We start from the raw sequence: 13,265 nt of genomic DNA, 5'->3' as shown, positions 1-13,265 counted from the left end.
AGGTATCACAGCAGTAGCACGAATACTTATTGAGTTCCTTCCATGTACCCAGTGAACTATTCATTACTTTTTAATGCATACATTGATTCTTCAAAGATCAAGAAAGAATTAGAATCTTGACAGAGATCCAAGAGAGTTAAGTAAACTTTACTTGAGACTATCTACCGTATGGTCATGAGAGGCAAATGGAGATCTGCTTGCCTCTGAAGCTGTCCCTTCTTGCTTCACAGTCCTGGATACCCATCTTGGGACTTTAAATTAGAGAAATGGGAACCGTAAGAGGATTTTTAAAAAATGTTAAAGAGTGCATGACATAACCTAGTCAGGATGCTGAAGGAACTGAGAAGGCTGTCTGTATAATCTGAATCCCTTAGGATACAGTTTAAGCCAATAATCACACTAAGCATTATTCCTCAGTTCTCATGGAAAGATGCTTTGTGGGATGAAAGTAAGTTATGGGAAGTAAAGACTTAAAAAAATAAACTTAGGAAATGTAATCAGCAGAAATATTTGCTTCAAGACTCAGAGATCACAATCACATTAAGAATTCAATTCAGTTTTCTGATTAGAAATCCCATAACTAAATTTTATGTAATGACACGTGGTGCCAGCTAGGACCTGTGTTGGGAGGGATAACAATGCACTGCTCACATTCAGGGCTGCTTCTGCTTCTTCCAGTGCAGGTCTAGCTGCCTCGAGCTTGGTCTCAGCTATTACTTTTTCACTATCGATTTCATCCACTATTTTTTGGGCTTTGTCTTTTACTTCCTGCACTTCATTTTTCACTTTGGCTGAAGCCTGAGCACTTACTGTGACTTCTGCTAATACCTGTTAAAGAAAGAAAACATGAGGATCAATAGAAATCTTTTCAGCATAATTTACAGATTTGAGTATATAATATAAAATAAGAATGAGAGAAAATTCATCCCCCATTTAAGCTGTCTATATTTTAAGATGTATTAAAGTAACTCCTCTGAGTAGCTTTGTAATCTTTGTTTCCTAAGCTTCTCTCGGTCATGAACTGTATTAATAAATATTTTAAACTTTCAGAAAAATGATATTTATACTCTATGTTATTTCTAGAAAATTAAAACTATTCAAAGTCAGTGCCATGGAATAAGGTCAGAAACCATATGAAGCCTCATGTAATAACAAAAAAAATAGCTAATGTTTGTTGACTGCCTACCATATATCAGGATGCTAAGGGTCTACCTTATGTCATATGCTAAGTGCCTCTCCTATGCTCTAATATTTCAATAACTGGCTAAAGGTAGAGACTTAAGCATCTATTCTTAACTGACTCTGTGAGTGCAAGGTGAAAGCAGCCTGAGCCTGGGGGAGAAGCAGTAGGTAGAGAAGTAACACATATATATCCCTATCACCTTGGGAGGAGCATCTTTTTAAAAAGACTCAATCAACTCTTCTTTTTATTCTTTTCCTTCCTTAAAACAAACTTCAGATCAAACTTGGGCTACCCCAGAAACCTAGAGTCTGCAGAGACCTTAAAGAGAAGATCTAATATAATTTATTGTCAAGCAGAAATTTCCTATACAGATGACAGAAAACAAGAGAGAACCAGAGAAGAAAAAACAGTCTTAGACCAAGTAGAGGATATAATAGTTTAGGTATGTTTTGGTATAAATTAAACAAAAATATCTAACGGTCTTTGTAAATGTTGCTATTGTTGTTTAGTTGCTAAGTCGTATCCGACTCTTTTGTGACCCCATGTGGGCTGTATTTTACTGGAAATAACCTGTGGGTTTATATTCTGTTTACTTTTTAATAACATTTTAAACAATGCTTTTTTTTAAATGTGGGAAGATATGCTTCACAGTGTAAATGCCAACTCACTTCATCTGCTTTTACGGAAGCCACTGCCAACTCCTTCTCCTTTACTGCAAGATCCTGAGAGAGTTTTGCCACAGATTCACTTGCCTCCATCAGCTTGTCAAGACCTTTACAAACACACACATAGACACTTTCACTGAATATATGATTATCCCCTCATCAAATACTTATTCAATATTTACTACTTATAAAGAACCATGTGCTGCGTGCATGCTGTCTCATCAGTCATGTCCAGCTCTTTGCAACCCCATGGACTGTAGCCCACCAGGTTTCTCTGTTCATGGGATTTTCCAGGCAAGAATACTGGAGTGGGTTGCCGTGCCTTCCTCCAGGGGATCTTCCTGACCCAGGGATTGAACCCATATCTCTTATGTCTCTCGCACTGGCAGGCAAGTCCTTTACCACCTGGGATGCCATTAGGGCCATCTGGGAAGCCCTAAGGCACCATAATGTACACTATAACAAACACAAAATAATTATGGACAAGATGTCTTAAAATACACATATTTTAGAAGCAATAATACTGACCATATTTCTAACAGTTTCGGTTCAGCAGGAAATGAAGAAAATAGGTCTGAATGAAGAATATCATCTAGTTACATTTAAGGGAAAGTCATATTGCTATAACAAGTAAAATGAATTTAGCCAGGAAACTTATTTGACAAATGTATGCTCTCCTTGGCTTTGCAAACAGTTTGTAACTATCATTTTTTGCCTTTGAATCACACTGCAACTGAGACGGCAAATGAGACATAACATATTAACATTTTTTGTGGTTCTCTCCTGTAACAGTGAAAATAACTGCTAAAACTTCTGCAACTGTTTCTGAGACTCTCAGTGCTCTAGACAAAAATAACTGGTTAACTGAAAATCTCACTAGTCGCTAGATAGAGGTGTGTTGGTAAACATTTAGATTCTGGGTCTGGAGTGAGGGCATTCATTTGGATGGTTCCAGTGTCCGCCGTGTAGATAATCCCACCTTGCCTGGTTCTCAGCAACACACCATTATATAATATTTCTGCCACATAGATAGAATAGAAATAATAATGTTCCCCAAGAACATTAATAATAATAAAGTAAAAATAACTAAGAAGTAATGAGTTTTGAGTATTGATTGCCCTCATTAACATAATTAATTTAATTGTAAGTTTATTAATTTTTAATGAAGGCTGTGGTTATCAACCAGATCATCACATTCCTAATTTAACCATCAGTTCTCATGAGCCAGTGCAGGTAGCTTCAGCACACCACCGATTCTAGAGCATCATATAAAAAAGCTGCGGAAAGCCACGAGAAAGCCAACAGAAGGACGTTTCTCTCACAGGGCACCGATCATCACTGTAGCTTCACAGGCCTTTATGCTTTGTGACCACGTTCTGTGCAGAAGTGAAAATACAGAACTAAGGCATTTCAGGATTATCTGGGCCAAATGCTTTCTGGACATAAAATCTGTTCCCACTTACACTTTTCCTACTTACACTACATATACTGGACACTTAGAAAACCACTGCTCACGTAAAGTCTCTTTTTGTTTTCATTTTTTTGCTTTTGTTTCTGTTTTGTTTTTTCCTTTGTTAGAAATCTGAGAAGCAGTAACACGGCAAAGTTTACACAAATTGAGGGAAATGGCAATGAAACCATAAATTGAAACTGTGGTCAGTACCCAGGAGCTGGCTTTTCCCCATCTGTAAGCAGCAGCTCAACAACCACGGTGACTCACTACCCAACAGGATGGACCTAAAGCTGAAAGCGCTGGAAGAAATGGTTCCAGAAGAAAAACAGGCCACCTCTGTTTACATTTTTTCTGCCCAGACTTTCTTGACAGGTCAAAAGACCCATAAAGATAACCCCTCAAAATAATCTACTATCAGCAATATTTCAATATTGATTATAAATCAATATTTCAATATGAAAAATAAGTATTTCATTTTCAAACAACAATGTCCATCAAACAAAATATTGGGATCTCTTTCAGACAAGCCCTAAAAGATCAGATTCTGTTCCACTTACCAATATTCATACGTTCAGCTTGCTCATTAATGTATTTCACCTTTTCAGTGTAAATGTTTTTATAACCATTTATAAATGAGAGGTAAGATTTGGGAGTCACGTGCGCTCTTCGGCGGTATCTGAGAGTAGAACAGAAAAAAAGACCTTCCGGTGAGGCAGCAGGAATACTGTATCTCTAACTGATTCTTTGACTTGACCCTTATCCCCATTCTGGGCTTCTGTTTCCTATTCTGGAAAACTGAGAAAAGAATCACTGTCCTACACCTCCTAGGATTTTGTGAAGATCAAAAAATAAAACAGCATACGTAAACACACTTTGTAAACTTTAATGTTCTATACAAATACTAGGGATAAGTGGTTGAAATGAATTTGTGCCGAGATCTGTTTTCATTCGCCAGATATTTGCTACACACCTCTTCCCCACTAGAAACCCAGATGAGATGAGTGGGCTTACAACGGTGAAAGCCAATCTCTCCCCTGAATTTCTGGATTGTCCTTGAAATCAAGGCACACTTGATTCAAACATCCAAATCACTACGGTTTCAGTATAATAATTATATTTAACAATAGAAACAAGTAAAAGGAAAAATTTTTATACAGGAGAAACTAAAGTCAAAGAAGAGATCTTCACATACTAAAAATTCATATTTTTATATTACAGTAAGTTTATTTTATATTAAAATTTTACTTTTGGAGTTCTGAACATTAAAAAGCATTTTAAAGGACTCTGGCATATATGTGACTATTAGTAAAACATTATATAAATATCTTTTACATATCTTTTTTTATGCAGGCCATTTTTAAAGCCTTTTATTGAATTTGTTACAACTCTGCTTCTGTTTTTGGCTGCAAGGCATGTGGGATTTTTATTAGCTACCCGATCAGAGATCGAACCAGCACCTCCTACGTTGGACGGCAAAATCTTAACCACTGGACTCCCAGGGAAATCCCACATTATGCATATATAATGCATTCAGAATAAACTTCTACAATAAGAGGATATTGAAAACTTTGAAAAATACACCAAATTTTCAAAACTAAAGACATGGTTTTTTGTAGCTGCACAAAAGTAAAAACTTCTCTTCACAAGTTGACAGCAGTAGAGATGGAGTGCAAGTTAAGCAGAAAGAAAATCTTCCCAACAAAGAGAATTAATATACACAGATTTACCAAGAGAATCTGGGAGATTATCTATAACTATTTAAGAGGATGGTCCATGTACAGTTTTAAGTAAAGAAAACGACACAGGATAAACAAGTTTTTGTGAGATAGGATCCCCTACCCCTTGGAAAATCAATTAAGTGCTACCCAGACTCTCCATCTGGTCCCATTACTTCATGGCAAATAGATGGGGAAACAGTGGAAACAGTGACGGACTTTATTTTCTTGAGCTCCAAAATCACTGCAGATGGTGACTGCAGCCATGAAATTAAAAGATGCTTGCTCCTTGGAAGAAAAGCTATGACCAGCCTAGACAGCATATTAAAAAACAGAGACATTACTTTGATGACAAAGGTCCATCTACTTAAAGCTATGGTTCTTTCAGTAGTCATGTATGGATGTGAGAGTTGGACTATAAAGAAAGCTGAGCGCTGAAGAACTGATGCTTTTGAACTGTGGTGTTGGAGAAAACTCTTGAGAGTCCCTTGGACTGCAAGAGATCCAACCAGTCAATCTTAAAGGAAATCAGTCCTGAATACTCATTGGAAGGACTGATGCTGAAGTTGAAGCTCTAATACTTTGGCCACCTGATGCAAAGAACTAACTCCTTAGAAAAGACCCTGATGCTGGGAAAGATTGAAGGCAGGAGGAGAAGGGGATGACAGAGGATGAGATGGTTGCATAGCATCACTGACTCAATGGACATGAGTTTGAGTAAGCTCCAGGAGTTGGTGATGGACAGGGAGACCTGGTGTGCATCCATGGGGTCGCAAAGAGTTGGACACAACTGAGCAACTGAACTGAAGACTCTCCATGAAGAAAAATAGGCTTTCTGGGAGGTACTGCACCCCCTGAAGCTCATCCATGAACCCTAAGGAAGAAGTGCTCTGTTATAGAAACCATGTTGGCCCACCTTTATTTATAGCAATCATACCAGTGACTATCACACTTTGGAAAAAACTGCTGTATTCTTGAACTGTCAACACCAGCTTTCACATCATGAACGCCATTTCTGCTTTTAGGGACTGGACTCTTCTACTGTCAATTAAACTTCAGTTTCATAATTATTTGTCATGAAAACACAGACAAGATTAAGTGATGCATATTAATGATCCCTTAGCATAAGGCAATAATGAAGCTTTAGGACAGTGGACTTCTTTAACCAAATAAATAATGAACTTGAATAAGAAACAAATTTTAAAGAGTTTATAATGAATTATTTTAAGTCATTTCCAAAAAATTAATTAAGCAAGTGAAATAAAATAATTCATTAAGTATCTGTTACTTTGAAGCCCAGAGGGAAAGGGGTAATTAAAAGTATGGACACTAGTTAATTTTAAAATCTCAATTATTTGTCATCATTTTAATACATAATCACTAGAAAATCAAAGCGAGGGAAAAATCTAAGAGCAGCTGGGATTTTGAGCTCAATCACTGTGACGAGTGTGTTACTGGATGTTACATTTTACTCGTCTTTGGAGTGAACCTTGTGTTTCGGTAGCTGTCACGCTCACGCATCATCACTTACCTTTGGAAATAACTTTCACAGCTCTCTGAAACCATGTCGTGAAAGAGGCCCATTGTTTCTACAACTTGTCTTTTGGTGTCGCTAGAGCAGACAATACTATAGCCTGAGACGAAGTAGGAGGCCACGGCGACCAGCGCCTCCCTAGGCCAGCGACTGAACCAGTCCATGGTGCAGCCCGAGATCAAGCCCGGAAATTTCAAAGAGCGGGCACGGAACTTCTCACCAACCTAGCGACAGAAGTGTCAAAAAGCATTATACATTTTAAAAATTATATTTTCAAAAAACACAGAGGGATGATAAGTCATGCAGAGAGACCTTTTTATATTCTGAGCCAATAGCCTGACACAACACATTATTTTAGAAATCTTCTTAGACTGCATGAATATGTAAATGAAGTGTCCAGGTGCAAGGAGGTAATAGTTCCACATTCCCTCCTTCCCTAAGACTCATTCTGCTCTAGGAGCTCCCATGTAAGAAGACACTGACATCTTCTTTGACCATGTGCTACAAACACACAACGGAATATTACTCAGTCATAAAAAGGAATGGATTTGAGTCACTTGTAGTGAAGGAGATGAATCTACAGCCTGTTATACAGAGTGAAGTAAGTCAGAAAGAGAAAAACAAATATTGTATAGTAACACATATATAAGAACCTAGATAAACAGTACTGATGAACCTCTTTACAAGGAAGAAATAGAGATGCAGACATAGAGAACGGACTTGTGGACACAGTGAGAGAAGGGAGAGTAGGACGAATCGAGAAAGTAGCAGTGACATGTATTCACTACCATGTAAAAGAGAGACCACCAGGGGAAGCTGCTGCACAACGCAGGGAGCCCAGCCCGGCGCGCTGTGACGGCCCAGATGGGCGGGACAGGAGGCGGGTGGGAGGCTCAAGAGGGATTCTTAGGCAAGAAAAAAAAACAACTAAATTTGATACTTAAAATTTTAAAGAAAATTTTAAACAATCTGACATTAAAGATCTGTTCCAATAAAGGAAAAATGGATAGAAAAAAAAGGAAACTGACAAAGCACACTTCTACAGAGACAGATGACCAGGACAGTGAAAGGCCTGGAACCAGGGCAAGTGAGATCTGCAGAAGGAATGGGAGGTGTTTGGTCTAAAAAAGAAATGACTTAGGGAGTCTGCAGAAACTTTCTCCAAATATCTGAAGAGCTGAGTAAAGGAGAGGGATTGGATTCACTTTACAGGACAAACGAAATCACAGGTGAAGAGTCAGAGACAAAATTCCACTGTTTGTAAAGAAGACCTTTCTGGCTATTAGACTACCTAAAAATTAAGCAAGATGCCCTGTAAGTTAGTGAGCCACCTCCCCCACCCCCAAGAGCAGAACTGCCCAATAGAATTTTCTATGATGATGGAAAGGATCTATATGTGTGCTTTCCATAGTAATCCCTAGCCACGTGCAGCTATTGAATATTTGAAATGAAGCTAGTGGGACTGAGAAATTGGATTTTCATTTTTACTTAGTTTTAACTGATCAAAAATCAAATGGCCACACATGGCTAATGGTTACAATACTGGATAGCACAGTGAGTGAGAGACATTCAAACCTACATCAGGGACATTCTAGATGGTATGAATACATTGGAGCTAAAGCTAGAAAAGACTATATCACCAAATCCCTTAAAATAAATAATTTCTGTCTCTAGGTAATCAAAGTTGTAGGGTATGCAATAATTGCTAATGAGTACACTCAATTTTCACTCTTTAGTATGATTTTGGTCAGTGGAGATTGGTGGTAGTCAAGAAGTAACAAGTGTTCATTTCTGAGCAAATCATCTCATCAGAGAAGGCGAACTAAGTACATTCAAGGAAGTAACTCCTCCTACGTAGAAATAACTAAAGTAAAAACTCACTGGAGAAAAGCAGAGAACAACGTGCAAGTTCTTCCTTGATCGTGAAATGAAGTACTCATACAGATTATCGAAGGTGGGAGGATGGCGAGGGAGCTCCCTTTTCATGACCGATATCAGCCCTTGGGTGATTTCATCCATCTCGTCCCGTGCAAACAAATTGGAGATCTTTGAGGAATAGGCAAGAAAGGGTTCAGTATTTCGAGAGTTCCCCACAGCCAACGCACTGCCAAAGTCTGGTTTCCCCCCACCCCCACCACTGCATGTCATTTCTTTTCACATTTTTTCCTGCATCTCTACAAATCCCTAGTTTGCCAGAAATTCCAAGAGCACAACTTTTTATTTAGCAGCTTAATCAGGAGCAAATTAAGTTTCCTTTTGCTCAAATAGCTATTACCAAAAAGCCATCTTGTTTACCATTCCAATCACCACTTAAATGTCCAGTGATGCCTTCGTTCTGATTCACAGTCAGTCTCAACTGTGGTTCCAAAATAGTTAACTAGAGCATGCATCAGTAAGCACCCAGACACGTCACTGTGAAGGGGAGAGTGCACACGCAAGGTGTGCTCGCAGGGCTGGCCTTCGCCTGGCATCTGAGAACTAGGCTTTTGGAAGGAAGGCTCCATTACTAATCAATAAGGCTGTTCCACTGTACCTACTATTTATAAAAACATTGGGATATATGGTGAACATCTGCTTTACTTCTGGGAGTCTGGAATTTTGGCAGTTGCGGCTAGGCAGAGAACAACTACATGACCAGCCCCTAAGAAAATCTTGAATTCTGAGTCTCAAATGAGCTTCCTTGAACAGAAAGAGCACCTGTGTTTCTGCACTTCACTTCACGTTTCTTCACTTTCACTTCACACCAAAAACACATTCTGTATGGACCCTTTAGTGAGAACATATTAATAGGAAGCATATATATGGATTTCCCCAGACTCCCCTGGATGTGTCTTTTTCTTTACTGATCCAGCTGAAAATCCTTACTGTGCTGCTGCAATAAATCTTAATCATAAGCTCAACTATATGCTGAGTCCTGTGTATCCTTCTAATAAAGTACCAAGCATGTGGGTGGTCAAAGAAGTGATGATAAAAATGGTGTCAGCAGTAGTGACATTCAGTTCAGTTCACTCACTCAGTCATGTCCATGGACTCTATGCGACCCAATGGACTGCAGCATGCCAGGCCTCCTTGTCCATCACCAACTCCCAGAGTTTACTCAAACTCATGTCCATTGAGTTGGTGATGCCATCCAACCATCTCATCCTCTGTTGTCCCCTTCTCCTCCCGCCTTCAATCTTTTCCAGCATCAGGGTCTTTTCCAATGAGTCAGTTCTTCACATCAGGTGGCCAAAGTATTGGAGCCTCAGCTTCATCATCAGTCCTTCCAATGAACACTCAGGACTGATCTCCTGTAAGATGGCTTGGTTGGATCTCCTTGCAGTCCAAGGGACTCTAAAGAGTCTTCTCCAACACCACAGTTCAAAAGCATCAATTCTTTGGCACTCAGTGGTGACATACACATCTATTTACAGTTAGTGTAACTTTTTCAACCATTCTATACACCTGATATTTAGATAGATAAATGATACATAGAAAGATAAACTTTGCTTTTCCTAAAATAAACTACAGGATTAAGCTAAAGATTTAAGAGACAAATAAGGAACCACACTTAAAATGGAAGAAAGCATATAAAATATCTGGAGGTAAGCAGCATTAATTTCACAGAAACTTCAAAAAATCTATTGAACCTCATGTGTTAATCATTTCTAAAATGAAAAACGTGTGCCAAATGGCTTCCCTTCTTTTTTTAATAATTATTATTTACTTATTTGGCTGTGCCAGGTCTTAGTTGCAGCCATCCGGGATCTTTGCTGCAGCATGCAAACCCTAGTTGCAGCATGTGGTATCTGCTTCCCTGACCAGGGATTGATCCAGGGCGCCCTGCGTTGGGAGCTCAGAGGCTTAGCCACTGGGCCACCAGGGAAGTCCCTAAATACCTCACTTCTGAAAGACTGCTGCTTTCTCTATTCAGATTTACATTTTTAAAATATAACTTCTTTCTCTACTTTGGAGACATACCTCCCCTGAAGATAGCAGGTTGTTGAGATATTCTAGAAATGCCTCATCTTTTATTTCGTTGTCAGTAAAGATAAAAGTGATGCCTTTGCCATCAGCACCAGCAACCTTGTACAAGCCTTTTAAATCATCTGTGAGATTACTCACATTATAAGACCTAAGAAGAGAAGGAGCAGAAAGCTTTAAATGAAAATATAGTCATCATTTATCTCAAAACACGATACAATCCATGATAATTAGAGCGTAATCCACACCTGCTCCGATAGATTCTAAGTTAATAGTGCCTGCTAGAAAACACAGAGCTAAACAGCTGTACATTACCACTCTAAATAAATAGGTTTTATTTAGCTTGAGAACTTAGTGGGGAATTTACCAAAAGTGACTCAGACAGAATAATTGGGAACAAGGAAAAGAACTTTTATTCCCTACAATCCAACAGTCCTCAGCCAACAGATGTTTTTTGCCCAAGTGAATATATATGTAATATTTAAACTAATCAGATATTTGGATGAGCTTATATTGGTAAGAAGGTATAGATAAATTATAAATAAAAGTAGTGATAAATTACATATAATGGTAATTTTCACATCTCACTGAGCGACTAGATTCAGAGATGCATTATGCAATGTGATATAAATAATAGAAATGTTATAATTATGTGGTCACAGATTCTGAAAAGAGATGAGCCTGGTCTCTGTTTTTCTCGTTTACCCTGTTTCCTACTAAACGCATGTGCTACCAGAAGTGATATGATGTGTAAAAGCAAAGCAGACGTTTTCCTAAGTGTGGCATGTAAATCCTCGTGGGTAGATGCCAATGAAAGGGATTATAAAGAAGTCCTTATTTGAAGGAGGTTTCACAGTGCAAGTAATAGGGAGTTCTGTGTAATTCATAGGGTCTAATGGAAAGACTACTGACATTAAATTCAGGAAGACCAGAGTTCAAATCCCTGCCCTGAAGTTTTATAAAAGTTCCTTCATGTTTTACAGCTTGTTTACTCATCTGCAAAATGAAGATAATTACAAATTTGTAAAGGTTGTTATGGGCATTTGAGATGATGTACCTTAACTGCACTTAAACGTATAATAGCTTACTTTTATTTTTTTAACCTTTTTATTTTGTATTGGAGTATAGCCAATTAACAACACCGTGACAGTTTCAGGTGGACAGCAAAGGGACTCACACATACATATACATGTATCCATTCTCCCCCAAACTCCCCTCTCTTCCAGGCTGCCACATAGCATTGAGCAGAGTTCCCTATGCTATACAGTAGGTCCTTGTTGGTTATCCATTTTAATCATAGCAATGTGTACATATTCATCCCAAACTCCCTAACTATCCCTTCCTCCCATTCTTCCCCCTGGCAACCGTAAGTTCATTCTCTAGTAAGTCTGTGAGTCTGTTTTGTAAATAAGTTCATCTGTATAATTTCTTTTTAGATTCTGCAAATAAGAGATGTCATAGCTTATTTTTAAATTAGGAGAGGAAATGAAGCCCTTCTGGGTGGAATTATAGTTAATCTTGTAGATCTCAGCAAAAGGAATACTATCAAGAAGAGATGATATATCCCCTCAAAATAATTGCCAAGGGGGAGAACTCATTAAAAAGGGAAACGGGTAGGTTGGTTTGCTGAGAAGCAGCTGCACTTGTGAGAGCGACATAGTCCGCATCCTTTCTCAGAAGTGCCCGGTGTTAGAGCAACCCTCTCACTGACCACTCAAGGAAGTCACAAAGCCATTTTGCTCATTTTTTTAAATTAAGCAGACTGTTAGGCATTGCTTTTACAATATATAGACATGGTCACAGCACACCCTCTGTAGGTCCAGATCCCTCTCACTGCTTTCCTTCACAGCTAAGCCTCTTGAGGAGTTTTAAAATTTGTTTATATTTGCTTCTTTGCTTCCTTAAAGCAATGTGGCTTCCGCCCCCATCTGATCCACTCAAAGGTTAGTCACCACTCTTCAGGCTTTAATCTCGTTTTTAGGCTAATTCTCTGCCTTCGGGTTTCTGGAAACCACGTCAGATTTCCTCCTCTGCCTGGCCTCTTCTCCTCACTCCCCCTGCATTGTTATACCCACCACTTCTATCTCGAGGAGTATACTCAGACATGTGCAGGAATATTCGTAACAGCTGTATTTGCAAAACGAAAACCCCGCAAACGTTTATCAACAGTACGATGGACAAGCAAACTGTGGCAATATGTGATAAAATGGGAGGCTCCACAGCAATAAAAAAGAATAAACTACTGCTGCACGCAGCCGCATGGGTGACTCTCACAAACACCACGCAAGCAACAAAAACGGCACTAAAGAGGAAACCCCATACGATTCGACTGACATAAAGCTGAAAAATAGGCCAAGTAAAGCAATGGGCTTAGAAGTTAGAATATTCTTCCCCTTAGGAGGGTAGTGACTGGGACAAGACCCAAGGTGTACTTCTGGGTGCTAGTGATGTTTTATTTCTTTATCTGTGACCTAACTACATAGGTGTACTTACTTTTTGACACCCATGATTTGTGAACATTTTTTTTAATGTATATTACCCTGAAATAAAAACGTTTACTTGAAAAAGAAATACAATATATTGTTGTAATCTTTTTTATTTTTGTTTATTTGGCTATGCCCAGGAGCATGCAGGATCTCAGTTTCCTGACCAGGGATCAAACTGTTGCCCCCAGCAGTAGAAACATGGAGTCTTAACCACTGAACCTGCAGATAAATCCTATTGGAATTTTTTTTTATTTCGTTTTTTAGTT

The 13,265-nt window shown here is 38.7% G+C and overlaps 1 protein-coding gene across 4 annotated transcripts in view; it reads right to left on the bottom strand.

Annotated features, from left to right (window-relative positions):
- The window catches only part of DNAH8 (dynein axonemal heavy chain 8), a 320,679-nt gene that overhangs the window by 121,426 nt on the left and 185,988 nt on the right, over window positions 1-13,265 (bottom strand). For all 4 annotated transcript variants that reach the window (XM_070777905.1, XM_070777908.1, XM_070777907.1 and 1 more), the window contains 6 exons: window positions 10,511-10,664; window positions 8,432-8,596; window positions 6,548-6,774; window positions 3,859-3,977; window positions 1,852-1,955; window positions 652-828 (listed from right to left, as the gene is read on the bottom strand). In XM_070777905.1, coding sequence (XP_070634006.1) covers window positions 652-828; window positions 1,852-1,955; window positions 3,859-3,977; window positions 6,548-6,774; window positions 8,432-8,596; window positions 10,511-10,664 — 946 coding nt within the window. The remainder of the gene's footprint in view (window positions 1-651; window positions 829-1,851; window positions 1,956-3,858; window positions 3,978-6,547; window positions 6,775-8,431; window positions 8,597-10,510; window positions 10,665-13,265) is intronic.

Source organism: Bos indicus, chromosome 23 (assembly GCF_029378745.1).
Source record: "Bos indicus isolate NIAB-ARS_2022 breed Sahiwal x Tharparkar chromosome 23, NIAB-ARS_B.indTharparkar_mat_pri_1.0, whole genome shotgun sequence".
Classification (NCBI taxonomy): Eukaryota; Metazoa; Chordata; class Mammalia; order Artiodactyla; family Bovidae; genus Bos; species Bos indicus.
The sequence above is the reverse complement of the archived record's forward strand: the minus strand, read 5'-3'. Positions and strand labels throughout refer to the sequence as shown.